The sequence below is a fragment of the Schistocerca serialis genome, chromosome 1, assembly GCF_023864345.2.
Source record: "Schistocerca serialis cubense isolate TAMUIC-IGC-003099 chromosome 1, iqSchSeri2.2, whole genome shotgun sequence".
In the NCBI taxonomy this organism is placed as follows: Eukaryota; Metazoa; Arthropoda; class Insecta; order Orthoptera; family Acrididae; genus Schistocerca; species Schistocerca serialis.
The window spans coordinates 173,705,864-173,724,490 of NC_064638.1; the positions used below are offsets into that span (position 1 = coordinate 173,705,864).

Sequence of the window (18,627 nt, forward strand, 5' to 3'; positions counted from 1 at the left end):
GACGTCGATTTGCAACCTGGCGCCAGTTCTCAGCTGGATTCATCAGCAGAAGAAGCGTTTTCCTGAAGATGGCGACCAGTTGGATTGCCGAAATATCGAGTCAAGTTGATTTTAGGATCCGGCAGCAAACGCGAAGAGACTTTCAAGACTTATTACACCAGGAAAGCCTACGTAATCACAAAAAAATGACATGTTGTTAGATTTGGCGAACATGGTGGCCATAAATATTTGCTGACAGTCCATTCCTCAGTGAAGAAATCATGAACGCATTCTAGGGATGACTTAGACTTGTGGCATGTTGCCCCATCTTGCTGGAAGAAGCAACATTGTCTTTCACATTCAGTGGGTTGAACACAAATGTATCAACGATTTCCATATATGCAACTGTGTGAGGGTAGTGTAAAAAATATTGGTTCAACAACATGCATTCCTGTACACCATATCAAACATCAATTTACTCATTATGGAGTGGTTGCTGATACATAGTGTTAGGGTTCTCCATTGCCCAGTACCTCGTGTTCTGTGAATTCACAGGATTTGAAAGATGAAACCATGCTTAATCACTCACGATGTAATGGAAAGGGTCTAACAAACCACTGCTGATATTATTCAAAAGCCATGTGTGGTAACCTACTCATCTCTAACTGTCATTCTCCCATAATTGCTGCACTCCCATCACACGATATGGCTTAAAATTAAGACTTTTCAATATCCACTTGCAACTCCTCCTACTTACATGTAAACTTCTTTGGGCTCTGAATAATTCTTCAGTGAATGTCTGCAATAACTTCTGGCATGAGAATTGGAGGAATTTGTTGTTGTTTTACATTTTGCACAGATCCATAAATACACTAGCTTTTATACAAACTCTGTATTGCTCTCTTTACTGATAGTCTTCTATCTGTATACTTGACCGCAAAAATTTTCAAGTTTCCGTAAGTGGACCTGTTTCACATATGCTTTCACAATTTCAATTCTTTCTTCTATCGAGAAAGTAATTTTGCAGACTGCAAAGAGAAATGTCTAACTTCACTGATGAAATAAACTGAAATACTGACAGAAGAATGCTTACGAATCGATTATTGCATAAAACTGTCCATTGTTGTAGCTGTTTACTCTATTTCAGAAGTTGAATATCGCATTCACAATTCAAAGAGGAGGTGGGCTACTTTTAACTGTCTCTCCCTATATTAGGACTTGTTTTTAAAATCTGAATATGGCCACTGCCCACCAAAACTGGTAGTCTGAAGGCCTAACAAGTTCGTGATCACATACAGAAATTAATAAGTTTATTATACACTGTATGGATCACTGTTTATTTGCGACCTGATTGCAGTTTGTGAAACGTTTTCTTGTAGTTGCAGAGACAGATTTAGAATACCTTCAATATGAAACATCAACCCTCCTTATTTTATTAATGTTACTTGCATAATGTTCTATAATATGACTGGCTGATGAGATCACATGTCCTGTTTTGTGACTGGTTAAGAGAAGCAAATCAGGCACTCACAATCTTTATTTCATTGTGTATGATGCTAACATAATGCCATACTTGCAGCTTTTTGTATTTATACTTGCATTTATGAAAGTGTGCAGTTTCCGTGATACAGCACATTAAAGACCTTTCCAAAACACATTGCTTTTAGTATGGTTTGTTGTACTAAACTGACAGAAAGTGTTACTTTGGTATATAAAACTTACTTTGGTATATGAAACCTTCAACTTAATCTATGAATGTAAGATGACCATGTATTCTTTTAATTGTGAATTTGGGAAAAAACTTCACCTTATAATCGGGTAAATACAGCATGCCTCATATATTGATATAGGCTCAAAACTGAAACAAATGAACTAATGTGTTAGTTCAAAGTGGCAACAGATTTATGTTTCTAACTTAACTGTGATTAAACAATGGACACTCCAGGTTGGAATATCAACAACATAAGGAAAAGGACAAATTGCTACACACTGTGAAGATGACATGTTGAATTGCAGCCAGGCACAGTGAAAAGACTGTTACACATTATGCTTTGTGGCCAAAGCCTTCTTCAGAAAAGGAAATGCAAACACACATTTATTCACACAAGGAAACACACCTCACACTCCAACCGGAATGTGTGCTGCTGAAGGTGGCAGTCATGTGTGCATGAGGTGTGTGTGCTTATGTGAATGAATGTGTGTGTGTGTGTTTCCTTTTCTGAGAAGGTTTGGCCAAAAGCTAAATATGTAACAGTCTTTTTTCACTGTGACTGTCTGCAACTACATATGTAATCTTCACGATGATCAGCAATCTATCCTTTTTCCCTATATTGTTAATTATGATTATCACTCCTGGGATGAGTCGTTTCACTATCACTATGACGTAGAAAACAAACAAACATTCAAAACCATCCTTACTCAAGGATGTTGAGATTAATGAGGCACATTCAAGGTAACATTGGCTTGTTTCTCTTGTGTGAACAGTGCCTTACAAAATGCATGTTTTCCTTTGGGATAAGGAGTGAACAGATGTTACATACTTCTTGATTGTTCTTGCTCCCTGTGGCCAACTTTTTCATAGTCCTAAAGATTATGTTTCATCTCAGAGACAATATCCAGAGATATGGATCAGACAACAGAAAATATAGTTGGTTCTGAGAAAAAAAAAATCCAGAATTGTAGTCTGAAGTGGGTAACACATTTGGAAAAGCGAATTACTGCTTATGGAAAATATCTGAAGATGTAAGAATTTAATGTGGAAATTCTTGAATAGAAACAACAAACAAAAGTGAGGACAGGCAACCATTCATCTGCAGGCGCATAGTCTTACAAGATCAGGCAACACACACACACACACACACACACACACACACACACACACACACACACACAGAGAGAGAGAGAGAGAGAGAGAGAGAGAGAGAGAGAGAGAGAGAGAGAAGTGTTTATAAATACAGAAAACATGGAGATCTTGTAAGTTATTGACATTTACCAGTCTCTCAAGTGTGCCTAGTTGCTGCCTACAAATCATCTGTAAGTGACTGGTTTTTCATTTTCTTTAAATGTTTGATAGATCCACTGTCAACGAATATTATTCAACATAACTGCACATGACCTATCATGTAACTGGCATTTTTGGTTGCAATGCTGAGCGAAGTTGGAATGAATTAATAAATTTGTAAATGTCTATGACTTTTATGAAAATAGCAGCAGCATAGAGAAATCACCAAAAAGCAATGAATGTAGTCCAAATATGACCTGCAACCAAACAATGCACTGATAAACTGTTCGCCGGCTGCTGTGGCCGAGCGGTTCTAGGCGCTTCAGTCCAGAACCGCGCTGCTGCTACGGTCGCAGGTTCGAATCCTGCCTCAGGTGTGGATGTGTGTGATGTCCTTAGGTTAGTTAGGTTTAAGTAGTTCTAAGTCTAGGGGACTGATGGCCTCAGCTATTAAGTCCCACAGTGCTTAGAACCATTTGATAAACTGTTCAGAGCAACAAAACTACACTGAGTACCCATAACTAATATTTGCTGAAGGATTACACTGCAGCACAAGCCCATACTCACTGTGTCATTGAATCAAACAGGCTTTGAATGTGTCCCTCAGGACTACAGTCCAGACAGCTTCTATCTATGTACAAAGCTCAACTGTACTGGTTATTACACATGTAAGAAGCAAACTGAAATGTATCAACTCAAAGGGCTTTATACTGGCATTTATCTTGCTTCTCTAGTCTATTTTGCACTACTGAGCCACAACAGATGTATCTGTAATCCATGTAAGGTCTTATTAGTGCACAATATGTGTTCATGCAGATTCTCGAGTCCATTCTCCAGCAAACACCTGTCACAGGGCAAAAGATATTTACAGCACCTTCACATTTTTGAATTATAAGATCAACGTGATGTGATCATGTTAGCTTACTGTCGATGTAAAGCCCTATGTACTTGACTACTCTTTTGACTGGGAATATAAAGGATCCTATTCTTACATTTCTTATTTTGTTAAGCCTACGTCTCGCATATATGCGCACAGCTGATTTATGAGATGATATGTCAAGGCAGTTCTCATTCAGCCATTCACTGAACACTATGACAGTATTATCCTTCTGCTGCTGACACTCAATAAAACTTCCACTACCAGTATAAATACATAAATTCCCTGCAGTACTTGCGCACTTGGTGAAATACTAATTTTAGATCTGATGTAACTAGACTGAATAGTAATGCTGACAATGCAGAGCCTTGTGACACGTAGTCTGTACTGGAGCAGCCAAATCGACACCAACTAATGCTTTGCTGGTGGAAGTAAACGAAGTGTCATTAGAACTATGCAGGAAACAAATCACCATCAAATTTCTGTTGAAACATTTTCACTTCTTAAATGACAATTTATTAACAAAGATTAGACATCTGAAGTGCTATGAGGCAGGTATTGGATTAAGAAGAATTTTACTTCGTCTTTCCACAAATACATCACCACTTCCCAAAATATAAGCTACTTCAGCACACCCTATGCTAACACTTTAGTGGTGCAGAATATCAAGACCATTCAGCCATAGTTCACTGAATCAGAAAATTTTAGCTGACAATCTAGCAGCATATGGCCATGGTCAAGACAGATCTACACAGATGGGTCTAAAAAAAGAAAACGGCAGGAAGTGCATTCATAGATGGCAAGACTAATCAAGGAGGCAAATTCAAGCTCCCTGAAGCTGTGTCCATACTCATTGCAGAACTACTAGTGATTTTAAACGGACTTCAATACACAAAAGAATTGCAAGAAGAAAATCATAATTTTATCACACTCACTCTCAGCACTGATGCTGTTAACATGCTACGACATCAACAACACCAAAAACTATTTAGTATATTGTATTACAGAAGCAGTGCACGAGCTTTCCTGCATACATAAGATGACCATCATGTTATGGGGGGAAAACACACAGCAGAGTAAAGGGAAATGAAAAAGTACATACTCTAGCCAAGGAAGCTGTACACACTGGTTCAGTGAAATACGATGAAGTGCCATCTGACTATATTCTTCATAGCAACAGGACCCAATTGAATGAAAATCTGCAACAGTCTTAAGAAATTAAAGGTACACAATGGACTGCAGTGGCACCTAATCTCCTATGACATCCTTAGCACCAATATTGCAGATACAGCAGAGACTTTATAGTAACAATGGCACAAGTTTGGTTCAATCACAAGAGATTCTGGCAACATCTCCACCACCTCAACAGGGACACATCTTTTTCATCTGAATGCAGCAGTGCGGAAGATGTTAATCAAGTTTTCTTCTGATGCCGCAGAAAGTCTCAGGAAACTACACTACTGGCCATTAAAATTGCTACACCATGAAGATGATGTGCTACAGATGCAAAACTTAACTGACAGGAAGAAGATGCTGTGATATGCAATTGATTAGCTTTTCAGAACATTCACACAAGGTTGGCACCAGTGGCGACACGTACAACGTGCTGACATGAGGAAAATTTCCAACCGATTTCTCATACACAAACAGCAGTTGACTGGCATTGCCTGGTGAAATGTCGTCGTGATGCCTCGTGTAAGGAGAAGAAATGCGTACCATCATGTTTCCGACTTTGATAAAGGTCCGATTGTAGGCTATCACGATTGCGGTTTATCGTATCGTGACATTGCTCCTCATGTTGGTCGAGATCCAATGACTGTTAGCAGAACATGGAATCAGTGGGTCAGGAGGGTAATACGGAACGCCGCGCTGGATCCCAACGGCCTCGTATCACTAGCAGTCGAGATGACAGACATCTTATCCGCATTGCTGTAACGGATCATGCAGCCACGTCTTGATCCCTTAGTCAACAGATGGGGACGTTTGCAAGACAACAACCATCTGCATGAACAGTTCGACGACGTTTGCAGCAGCATGGACTATCAGCTCGGAGACCGTGGCTGCGGTTACGCTGCATCACAGACAGGAGTGCCTGTGATGGTGTACTCACCGACGAACCTGGGTGCACGAATGGCAAAACGTCATTTTTTCGGATGAATCCAGGTTCTGTTTACAGCATCATGATCATCGCATCTGTGTTCGGCGACATCACGGTGCACGCACATGGGAAGCGTGTATTCTTCATCGCCGTACTGGCGTATCACCCGGCATGATGGTATGGAGTGCCATTAGTTACACGTCTCTGTCACCTCTTGTTCGCATTAGCGGCACTTTGAACAGTGGACGTTACATTTCAGATATGTTATGACCCATGGCTCAACCCTCTATTCGATCCCTGCGAAACCCTACATTTCAGCAGGATAATGCACGACCGCATGTTGCAGGTCCTGTAAGGACCTTTCTGGATACAGAAAATGTTCGACTGCTGCCCTAGCTAGCACATTCTCCAGATCTCTCACCAATTGAAAACGTCTGGTCAATGGTGGCCGAGCAACTGGCTCGTCACAACACGTCAGTCACTACTCTTGATGAACTGTGGTATCATGTTGAAGCTGCATGGGCAGCTGTACCTGTACACACCATCCAAGCTCTGTTTGACTCAATACCCAGGCGTATCAAGGCCGTTATTATGGCCAGAGGTGGTTGTTCTGGGTACTGATTTCTTAGGATCTATGCACCCAAATTACCTGAAAAAGTAATCACACGTCAGTTCTAGTATAATATATGTGTCCAATGAATACCCGTTTATCATCTGCATTTCTTCTTGGTGTAGCAATTTTAATGGCCAGTAGTGTACGAAACTATTACAGCAGCCAATGACCTCTCGAAAAGCTTTCTCTACAAACATTAAAACTCTTTTAACAAGATGAGGTACAAAAGTGTTTAATCTCCTATACAATTTTATAACAAAGGGTCAAATAAGAAAAGATAATTTATTACATGACAGATACTACCGATCACCTTGCTGTGTGGCCCTCTGAACATGGCCTACGTATTTGAAAGGATAAGGGGTGTTACAAAGTCTGTAATGTTCTTCAACATGTGTGGATGATTATTGGAAAACAAATTCAACAGTGTTCGATGAATAGTACAACTTTAGCTTACACAACAGGAATGTTGTGAAAGATACCTGGAGTTCCTGATAGTCATTTTGTTGCATGATACCCTAAGGCATGAACGCTCCATGAGGACTTTACTGAATGCCTTCTGGAAGTCGAGGAACATGTCATCAACAAAGCCGCCGTTCTTTGTGGTACCTCTGGGTATCATGAGCAAACAGAGAGAGGTGAGTTTCACAAGATCTCAGTTTGTAGTATTCTTGTTGATTCCAGAAAGGTTATAATAAGCGTGCATAAAATGTGGTCAATTTTCTACAGCAGACTGACATCAGCAATATAGGCTTACAATTAGGGCCTAAGTCCAGCAATCTTTCCTGTAAACTTACTACTTTTTCCAATCACTTGGTATGATAAAACTGGTGCTAGAAGAGGAGGAAGTTTTTGTAGCCTGTTCAATGTCAAGAAAATCTCTCATTGGCTCCATATACCTTTTGTATTGAACAATTGTAATTAATTTTCTATTCCACAATTACTTACTCAATATCTTCCATTTCTGTATCACATTATGATCTTTCACAGTGAAAAAATTTCTGAAAACCAAATTCAGTAAATCTGGATTTCTGTCTGTCATTTTCCATTCCAAACTTAGTATAATCACTGACTGATTGGATAACTAATTTTGATCCATTTTTTGATGTCAAGTAAGACCAAAACTTTTTAAGATTCTTCCTCAGAAGGCTAGTAAATTTTACTTTAAAATTCACTAAATGATTCTCTTTCTGTTCTCCTTATACTAAATTTCATTTTGTTCTACTATTGTTTGGCAATAAGATCAAACTCTCTAAAATCTGTGACAAAGCTCTCTTTGCCTCTGTAGTTAATTTCCCATCCCTTACAACCCTGCTCAGCACCAGCGATGAGTATTACTTGAATAAATTTCTATGTATACAGATAATCTTTCAAATAAATAAATAATTAAAAATATGTTGATCACAAATAAATTATTCACTGATAACAGGATTATTGCTCCCTGTCAATACAAATACTTGTTTGTCATTTGTTGTCTTCAGTCCAGAAACTGGTTTGATGCAACACTCCATGCTACTCTATCCTGTGCAAGCTTCTTCATCTCCCAGTACCTACTGCAACCTACATCCTTCTGAATCTGTTTAGTGTATTCATCTCTTGGTCTCCCTCGATGATTTTTACCCTCCATTCTGCCCTCCAATGCTAAATTTTTTATCCCTTGATGCCTCAGAATATGTCCTACTAACCGGTCCCTTCTTTTTGTTAAGTTGTGCCACATCCTCCTCTTCACCCCAATTCTATTCAATACTTCATCATTAGTTATGCGGTCTACCCATCTAATCTTCAGCATTCTTCTGTAGCACCACATTTCGAAAGCTTCTATTCTCTTCTTGTCTAAACTATTTATTGTCCACATTTCACTTCCATACATGGCTACACTCCATACAAATACTTTCAGAAACGACTTCCTGACACTTAAATCTAAACTCAATGTTAACAAATATCTCTTCTTCAGAAACGCTTTCCTTGCCATTGCCAGTCTACATTTTATATCCTCTCTACTTCAACTATCATCAGTTATTTTGCTCCCCAAATAGCAAAACTCATTTACTACTTTAAGCGTCTCATTTCCTAATCTAATTCCCTCACAATCACCCGATTTAATTCGACTACATTCCATTATCCTCGTTTTGATTTTGTTGATGCTCATCTTATATCCTCCTTTCAAGAAACTGCCCATTCCATTCAGCTGCTCTTCCATGTCTTTTGCTTTCTCTGGCAGAATTACAATGTCATCAGTGAACCTCGAAGTGTTTATTCCTGTGACTCAGTGCAGTTTCTATTTGATAAATAATTTATTAATGTGTTCTACAGTGTAACAAATATAACATAAAAATGCTTTCTTGGCAAACACCATAGCTGTTACACTACCGATGCACCTCAAACTGACACCACTTGCCAGTGCCTTTTTACAACTTGCTTCCGTAACCATGTCACTAACATCTGTGTCATGTTGCTCCACCTGCAGGTATCTGGTTCAAATCATACCAGTGGAATAATTTTTCATCACTAGTATTAGGCCAGTGAGGGGATAACCAAACTTTGCTCCAGTACCCTAAGTTAAGTACAGTGGCACTGTTGGTATTCTTCTTGAGGAGTAAGCTAAGTGACAGCACAGGGTTTCACCCTTCCCCTTCTATCTCATCTAATCAAAAACACAAATATAACACTATAAAACACACACACACACACACACACACACACACACACACACTGAATATCTGCAACTGAGACAAAACATTCACATTCAATGAAGGAAAGATGGCGATGTGCATGAAGAAAGGAAACCTTTCCCATTTGGTGGATTAACCTCTCTCTGGGGGAGCAGGGTTCTCAGTCAGTAACACTGAGTTACTTTACTTAGTGTGTGTACAGTCATCCAAAAAACCAGAAAGTGTTTTACGACAAACTTTGAGTAAGTGTGATATTACACTATGGAATGATTTGCACAATGCAATGACACATACAGGGTGTTTCAGAAATGACCGGTATATTTGAAACGGCAATAAAAACTAAACGAGCAGCGATAGAAATACACCGTTTGTTGCAATATGCTTGGGACAACAGTACATTTTCAGCCGGACAAACTTTCGAAATTACAGTAGTTACAATTTTCAACAACAGATGGCGCTGCAAGTGATGTGAAAGATATAGAAGACAACGCAGTCTGTGGGTGCGCCATTCTGGACGTCGTCTTTCAGCTGTAAGCGTGTGCTGTTCACAACGTGCAAGTGTGCTGTAGACAACATGGTTTATTCCTTAGAACAGAGGATTTTTCTGGTGTTGGAATTCCACTGCCTAGAACACAGTGTTGTTGCAACAAGACGAAGTTTTCAACGGAGGTTTAATGTAACCAAAGGACCGAAAAGCGATACAATAAAGGATCTGTTTGAAAAATTTCATCGGACTGGGAACGTGACGGATGAACGTGCTGGAAAGGTAGGGCGACCGCGTACGGCAACCACAGAGGGCAACGCGCAGCTAGTGCAGCAGGTGATCCAACAGCGGCCTCGGGTTTCCGTTCACCGTGTTGCAGCTGCGGTCCAAATGACGCCAACGTCCACGTATAGTCTCATGCGCCAGAGTTTACACCTCTATCCATACAAAATTCAAACGCGGCAACCCCTCAGCGCCGCTACCATTGCTGCATGAGAGACATTCGCTAACGATATAGTGCACAGGATTGATGACGGCGATATGCATGTGGGCAGCATTTGGTTTACTGACGAAGCTTATTTTTACCTGGACGGCTTCGTCAATAAACAGAACTGGCGCATATGGGGAACCGAAAAGCCCCATGTTGCAGTCCCATCGTCCCTGCATCCTCAAAAAGTATTGGTCTGGGCCGCCATTTCTTCCAAAGGAATCATTGGCCCATTTTTCAGATCCGAAACGATTACTGCATCACGCTATCTGGACATTCTTCGTGAATTTGTGGCAATACAAACTGCCTTAGACAACACTGCGAACACCTCGTGGTTTATGCAAGATGGTGCCCGGCCACATCGCACGGCCGACGTCTTTAATTTCCTGAATGAATATTTCGATGATCGTGTGATTGCTTTGGGCTATCCGAAACATACAGGAGGCGGCGTGGATTGGCCTCCCTATTCGCCAGACATGCACCCCTGTGACTTCTTTCTGTGGGGACACTTGAAAGACCAGGTGTACCGCCAGAATCCAGAAATAATTGAACAGCTGAAGCAGTACATCTCATCTGCATGTGAAGCCATTCCGCCAGACACGTTGTCAAAGGTTTCGGGTAATTTCATTCAGAGACTACGCCATATTATTGCTACGCATGGTGGATATGTGGAAAATATCGTACTATAGAGTTTCCCAGACCGCAGCGCCATCTGTTGTTGAAAATTGTAACTACTGTAATTTCGAAAGTTTGTCTGCCTGAAAATGTACTGTTGTCCCAAGCATATTGCAACAAACGGTGTATTTCTATCGCTGCTCGTTTAGTTTTTATTGCCATTTCAAATATACCGGTCATTTTTGAAACACCCTGTATTTATTTCATGCGAGATATGTCTATGCAGTTATACAGAGCATTAGCTTTAGAAAGAATATAGTAACAGACACTAAGTTTGAGCAAATTACAGAGTTTATAAAATATTCTGGCTCTATTTTATAAGTTCTGGATATAATGCAAGGTGAAAAAAATATGGTGTGTATTACGGACTTTCTAAAGCTTGGAGGTTCTGTGTAAAAGGTTTCTCCATCACTGAGAGAGCATGGAGCCATTGCAACAATACCTTACCACAATATAAAAACAGATTGTTAAGCTATATCACTATTCACAGTCAAGGCAGGCTTACAACATACTGACATATAGTAGTCAAATAAATACCAAAGAAACTGTATTACAAGTTGGACATTTAAGTTCTGACGGGAAAATAAATTTTGTTTTCCAGTTTAGGCAAATGTTGGAAGGTGAAAGTTACTTTAGGTCTCCATCAACTTATTCTACAAAAACTAGAGCAGGACTGTGATGATTACTGTAATGTAACAGCCCCAGATTTTCAAGTATAGGAGTAGGTGATATACGTGTCTAGTGAAGTAAATGATACATTATAATTTTTATTGTGATGATGTATATTTTATGATTATTTTTATGTCTGTTACATATATTAATTCTATTCCATCTCATAGTTTTAAATCTGGGAAGATGAAAATTTGTATTCATGTAATGAGATATTTGTATCAAATGTATAGAACGTTTTAGTGGACATTTCTGGAAAACATCATGAAATAACATATCTGAATTTTCAAAATATAAACATTTAGTCAAATGTTCAAACTGTAAACATTTAGCATATTAACAGCCTCCAGTACAATTTTAAAGACATTTAATTGTGCAAACTACTAAAACTTTAGTGTGGAAAGTTCTGTAATTGAAGCCAATTACAAAAATTTTAATTTATCTTACTAAAATTTGTATCTTTTGATACCAGTTGTTGAAATTAAACATTGAACAAAATACAGTAAAGGAAAATTTTATACTTAACAAATACATTGATAGAAAAAAACCGAGACACAAAGAAGCAGTTGTGTGACGAAGGTAAGTTTTTACATCTGAAAGAGGATACCTATCTACATCTGAAAGATGATGTCTATGCAAATTGTGTGCCAGTCGCATAAGAGTGGCACTAGTGGCACCACTATGCGGATGCAAATCAGGTTTGCTTTAAATAAACGCTATAACAGTGGTGAGTGTGCTACTTTTGATATTGGGCATGATGAGTTGATGTTAGTCATGAATACCAAGATGCCATTATCAACACCTCACTAAGTTTGAACGAGGTCATGTAACAGTTACGAGAAGCTGGATGTGCCTTCTGCGGTATTGCGGAAAGACTTGGCAGGAATATACCCATTTTACATGCTTGCTGGCAATGGTGGTAATGAGAATGCACGGTCACCAGGAGATCGGGTTCCACATGGCCATGTGGCAAGAAGGAAGACCATCGTGTTCAGCATATGGCTCTGGCACATGGTACTGCATCAGCAGCAGCAATCTGAGCAGCAGTTGGAGCACTGACCCAACAAACTGTTACAAAAAGCTTGAGTTATGGTCTTGGGTATGACTTCATATGACACCAGGAGCACTCTCATGGTTATCCCACACACCCAGACTGCAAATCTGTACACAAATCTGCTGCCACCATTCATGAACAGCATTCCTGGGGATGTTTTCCAACAGGATAATACGCCCCCACAATATGCTCTACAGAGTGCCAACATGTTGTCTTGGTTTGCTTGATCACCAAATCTGTCTTCAATCAAGCACATATCAGACATCATTGGACAATAACTCCAGTATCATCCACAAACAGCATTAACCATCCTTGTACTGACCGATGAAGTGCAACAGGCATGGAACTCCACCCACAAACTGACATCCAACACCTGTACAACACAATGCATGCACATTTGGATGCTTGCATTCAACATTCCAGTAGTACTTCAGTTATTAATGTACCAGTATTTCACAATTGCAATGGCTTACCTCGCATTTACATTAACCTATGATCTTGCACTGCTAATTACTTACATATGTCACTCAGACAAAGTATTCATAAAATTTCATTACAGTACATTGATTATTTTTTGGTGTTGTGATTTTTTACATCAGTATACCGTATTTACTCGGATCTAAGCCGCACTTTTTTTCCGGTTTTTGTAATCCAAAAAACCGCCTGCGGCTTAGAATCGAGTGCAAAGCAAGCGGGAGTTCTGAAAAATGTTGGTGGGTGCCGCCACAACTAACTTCTGCCGTCGAATATATGTAGCGCTACAAAGGCATGATTTGTAGGCACAAAGATAAATACTGGCACCAAAACCTCTGCGTCAGTAAATAAATTAAAAAAAAAGAAGGTTGAAGACGAGCCTTTTCCTCCGCCCCGAGTTTCGACCACTGCATTTTGGTACATTATCCAACGAAGTAAATACAAATTCTGTATTGTTCATCTTCGAATGTAGCTGCATTTCAATGTACTACAAAAATGCGACTGGCAAGACTGTTTGGGATGTTTGTCAATATGGCCAACTCTGGGTTCTGAAATTTTTCCTACCTGTGAGAAGAGATGGTTGCTAATAGGGACTTTTATGAATTGTGAATCACATGCGGTATTCTCTTCACCATAAGAGTAATACGAATATAAACATTTTGCCATGTATTGTTTCGTGTTTGCTACTATCTCATTTAAATCCTGTCTGCCTAATAAACTACGAAACTAGAGTGAGACAACAGCAAACGCGGAAGAATATACATATCATGTAATGTTTATATTCGTATTATTCTTATGCCTAATAGTGATACAGTCAGAAATGAAGCACGGCAATTGACTAGATTTTTAAATCTAAGATGACTCTAATTTCTGTGCAGAATGTAATGAACTAAAAAGCCGCCAGCAAAAATTTTCAAACGGAGAAAAATTTTCGCTAAAATTTCGTTCAGAACATCATCTATCATTCGCAGTCTATTATTGGGTTCTTGTTGATCATTATCAAAGAAAGCAGTAGTGTAAGTAACAACAAATGTTTCGCTAATGAGACGATTCCTCTCTATTTTTTATTTGTAAGCAGCGGTAGCGCGCACAAAAGCAGGCCACGCCGCGAGCGGCGACAGGCCGTAAACACGCACAATCAGAGTGCGACAAACGATGCATGACACAGTACAGTAATGCATTTTCAGCTTAGAGTGACGTAAACACCTATAACAAAGAAAACGGCACTTATCAGATCAAAGAAAAATAAGCAATCAATTCAAACCAGACGAAGCACGTGAAAAAGGAAGGGTACCCGTATAAATACGGATGGAGCGCCTGACGCATAGCAATGGCTACCTGGTAAACCTTAACTGCTAAGCTTACGACTCGAACTAAACTACTGCAGCTGTATCGTCATTCATTCGACCTAAATTGTGTCTCATATTACAGTTAGATGAACTTTGTTTCGATTTGGAGGTTGGACCTAAAACTTTTCTCTCCCCTTGAATTTCGAGTCTCAAATTTCAGGTGCGGCTTAGATTCGGGAAAATGTTTTTTCCTTGATTTCGAGTCTCATTTTTCAGGTGCGGCTTAGATTCGAGTGCGGCTTAGATTCGAGTAAATACGGTATATATATTTCAAATTTTTTATTTGTTTATGCTGAATACTTAGTCACACTTACAAGTTTGTAAATGTTTGATTCTTTATTGTAAATCAAGATAACTTGAAATTATAACAATACAAAAATAATTCATATCTGTTATTTGTCTATAAGAGAGCCAGTGCAAGGAAAATTAGTTAATTGTTTGAGGTCACTGACTGGTCAGGATAGCAAGGCAGTGAAAAAGTTATAGTTGAGCAAATAGAATAAGAAGATGTAAGGACCTGAAGATGCATCTTTACTGATATACACTGGTAGTAGTGAATCGAGCACTTTTATATGGCTCTGCAGCATTCAGAAGCACCTCATCACTCTAGACTTTTTAATTGTTGTAATTTTCATGATAATGTGAATGGTTATTGAGTACTGAGTGTTTTTATTGTTATTCACAAATAAATTTTGGCAATTTCACTCCGCATATACATGTCTAAAGTGTACTGCACAGTTCTTTTGAATTTTATCCACGGATGTTCCATACCTCCATCTCTAGAAATCCATGTTTGATGCTGACTGCTCAGATAATCTGTTTCCTGTTATATTTCCTAAGCAATATTTTGCTATCTTTGTTAATATTTCTTTTTAACACCTATAGTCACTGAGGATTGTCAAATATAAACAACTGCTCTATTCAATCTCCTTGTAGTGATTATGGAACACTTTGGCACTAATGAAGCATACTGATCTCTAACACATCTACTGATGTACACTATCAGATCAAAAGTATACGGAAATCCCTATATAATGCAGAACTTATAACTAGATGTCACAAGAGGTGAAACTGCCAGTGCAAACAGAAGCTGGGAGAATTGTTTTGCCAGTAGAAAAGCAGTAACAGCAGAATGGGTGGACCCGCCAGTGCAAACAGAAGCTGGGAGTATTGTTTTGCCAGTAGAAAAGCAGTAACAGCAGAATGGGTCAATCAGGAGAGATCAGTGTTTTCGATTGTGAACTAATCAGTGGATGTCACCCGAGTAATACATCAACTCTTCTAAAGATAACCAATTTGACTGTTGATGGTTTTATTGTGAAGTGGAAACACAAAGGAACAACCAAAGCTAAACCAAAAGCAAGCAGACCTCATGTACTGATGAACAGAGACCATCACACATTGCACAGGATGGCTGCAACAAAATTACATAAAATTGGTACTAGGAATCGCCTGTGAGTTCCAAAGTGCTACACGCAATCCAGCTAGCACGATGAATGTGCATAGGGAGTTTAAAAAGAATGAGATACGTTGGTTGAGCAGTTCCTCATAAGCCAGACATTGTTTTAGTCACGGCTAAGCAACGCTTGAGGTGGTAAAAAGAGGTATGCCACTGGACGGTGGATGACTGGATGACTGGCAATTTGGTGAGAAAGTTCAGGTTCAGCAAATGCCTGGAGAGCACTTAGCACTACCTGCCATCATGTGTAGTGCTAACAGAAGAAATGGGGGAGGTGGTGTACAGTATGGGGGTATTTTCCATTGCTTGAATGTGGTCCCCCAATTGCGATTAAGAAAATACTAAATGCAGAAGGATAGGAACATTTTCCACTGTTGTGTACTGTGTACAGTAGAGTAACAGTTCAGAGAACATAACAATGCACCCGTCACAAAGGGGAATCTGTGTGGCAATACTTTGTGGAAACAGACAGGCTAACCCAGAGTCCCAATTTGAATCCAATGAAACACCACTGGGATGAGTTGGAAGACAGAATTTGCTCCAGATCATGGATTCCAACATCACTATCTTCTCTGGCATTGGCTCTTCAGGAAGAACAGGTTGCCACTCTGCCACAGACATTCCGACACCTCGCTAAAAGTGTCGCCAGCAGGGTTCAAGCCACAAAGGATGGACACACCCATACTAATGTCCACTAATAGGTGCTGGATACTTTTGATCAGATAGTGCACAACATTTATCATTTGTGTACAGTTGTTTATGCATAAAATTAAAATGGCCGTTCAGAGGACACTCCCTAATACAGGCACCCAACACATAGCTCTGTAATTCAAATAATTTGTAAGTTATATAAAGCTCTGAATAAGTGTCACATAATATTCACACACTCTCTTCATGGTGCTGCAATGTTCAAGAAAATTTTTTTACTAACCTTTCAATGTTTCTCTGAATTGTTGATGATGTCACCCAATCTAGTGTGTTAGGCTGGTATTACACAATCAAATTTCTTTGTCAAAGATTTGATCAAAGACATGATCAAATATTTGTCAAATTTATTTGACAAAGATCTTTGATGTGTCGCTAAAAAGTTCAAGATGGTTGACAACAACAACTTGCTATTAACCACAGCAGTTGCATGTAGCACAATTGCACAGTGTGCACATGTGGAAGAGAAGCAGGGGAAAAAAAGGAAACATACCTGGGTGAAGCTGTGTGTTTTATGATGAGACAATAAAAGCATTAAACAAATCTTGTTACGTGAGCTTGTAGTGGAGGACGTCCAGTCGTACATAAATTACTTAAGAATGGATGAGTATACATTTCAGTATTTGCTCAGTGAAGTGTATCCTATCACAAAGTACAATACTCACTTAAGAACTGCTATATGTGCAGAAGACAGGCTCACTGTAACACTCTGATTCCTTGCTACAGGAGAGAGTTGGGTTGGGTTAGATTAGGTTAGGTTAGGTCTCCAATCTTCTTAATCTATTTTTTTATTCAGGGTGCCTCACATTGTAAAGCGCCTCATCAGCTTCATACATCTCTATTAATTTTGCACTTGTCGGTACACACCAATTGTATTTACTGGCCATGTTCATAAACACACTACAGATGACATAACGCTGCAGTGATGCTTGCGGTCCACGTGGTAACATGTCACATTGCAGAAGACAAGCGACTTTCATGATCAAATCTACAGCGAGGCCCTAGATCTGATCAAATTTATTTGACAACAGACAAGATTTGACAAAGTGCCCTATTACACCATCAAACTTCTTTGACATAAATATTTGACATATCAACTTTGACAAAGAAATTTGATAGTGTAATACCGGCCTTAGGAGCATTGCAAAATAAGAAATTATAGCCAAAAGAAGTGTGTTGGAGTGATTTTCGTTTATTTACAACTGTGATCAATGGTACATATTTCACAACCAACTGTCAGAGATAACTGTGGATGCCTGAAACTGAGAAAACATTACCAGTGGGTCGGTAATGGGACTTACACTATTAATATTTTTGCTGTGGCATTCATTTCTCCACCTTAGCACCTACCAGCTTTCTGTATATCAGTGCACACTTTTAACTGCTCAGACAGCAGTTGGCTGTTCATGTGCCTGCGTAAAAACTATCAATCCTTACTGGTGTTGTTAGTAATGATGATGATGATGATGATGATGATGATGAACAGCATCTCTCACAAAGGTAGTGTATACTCAATACTTTGTTCCCTGTAGTCACATAGCTGTGAGGTGGGTGTGTGGAAGAAATGTTCAAGATTTTTGTGAATGACAGCAATAGTGTTACTCATGCAAGTCCCACAGTATCTCAGAAGACTGTTAGGAGTCAAGAGAGTAGCAGTGTTTGAAAATGTTGATTCAACTGACTGGTCTGTTAATACCTGGAAAAAGCACATAGAGCTCTCATTCCAAAAAATGAATGTATCATTGTTTTAATGGAAACTTTCTCACCTGAGTGTATTATATCCATTATTACAGATGGTCTAACCTTCTCCAGATCTTTCAAGAAAGTTCTGGCATAGCCACGATATGCATTTGGTGAATACACACATTCAGTGGAGAAATAATGTAATCGTTTGAAATACGCATACATCACAATTTCTTTTTCATATGCGTATTTCAAAGGTTTGCAGCGAGGAATTGCGTCTTCGTTTGCCTGTAACATGTGAAACGTATATATCATACATGTTATTTGATTACAGGACACTATGTTTGAACA

At 39.2% G+C, this 18,627-nt stretch overlaps 1 protein-coding gene across 1 annotated transcript in view; it reads right to left on the minus strand.

Moving 5' to 3' along the window:
- Positions 1-18,627, minus strand: part of LOC126465006 (cytoplasmic tRNA 2-thiolation protein 1) — a 55,144-nt gene that overhangs the window by 15,861 nt on the left and 20,656 nt on the right. Inside the window, exon 5 of the mRNA XM_050096274.1 lies at positions 18,360-18,564. Coding sequence (XP_049952231.1) covers positions 18,360-18,564 — 205 coding nt within the window. The remainder of the gene's footprint in view (positions 1-18,359; positions 18,565-18,627) is intronic.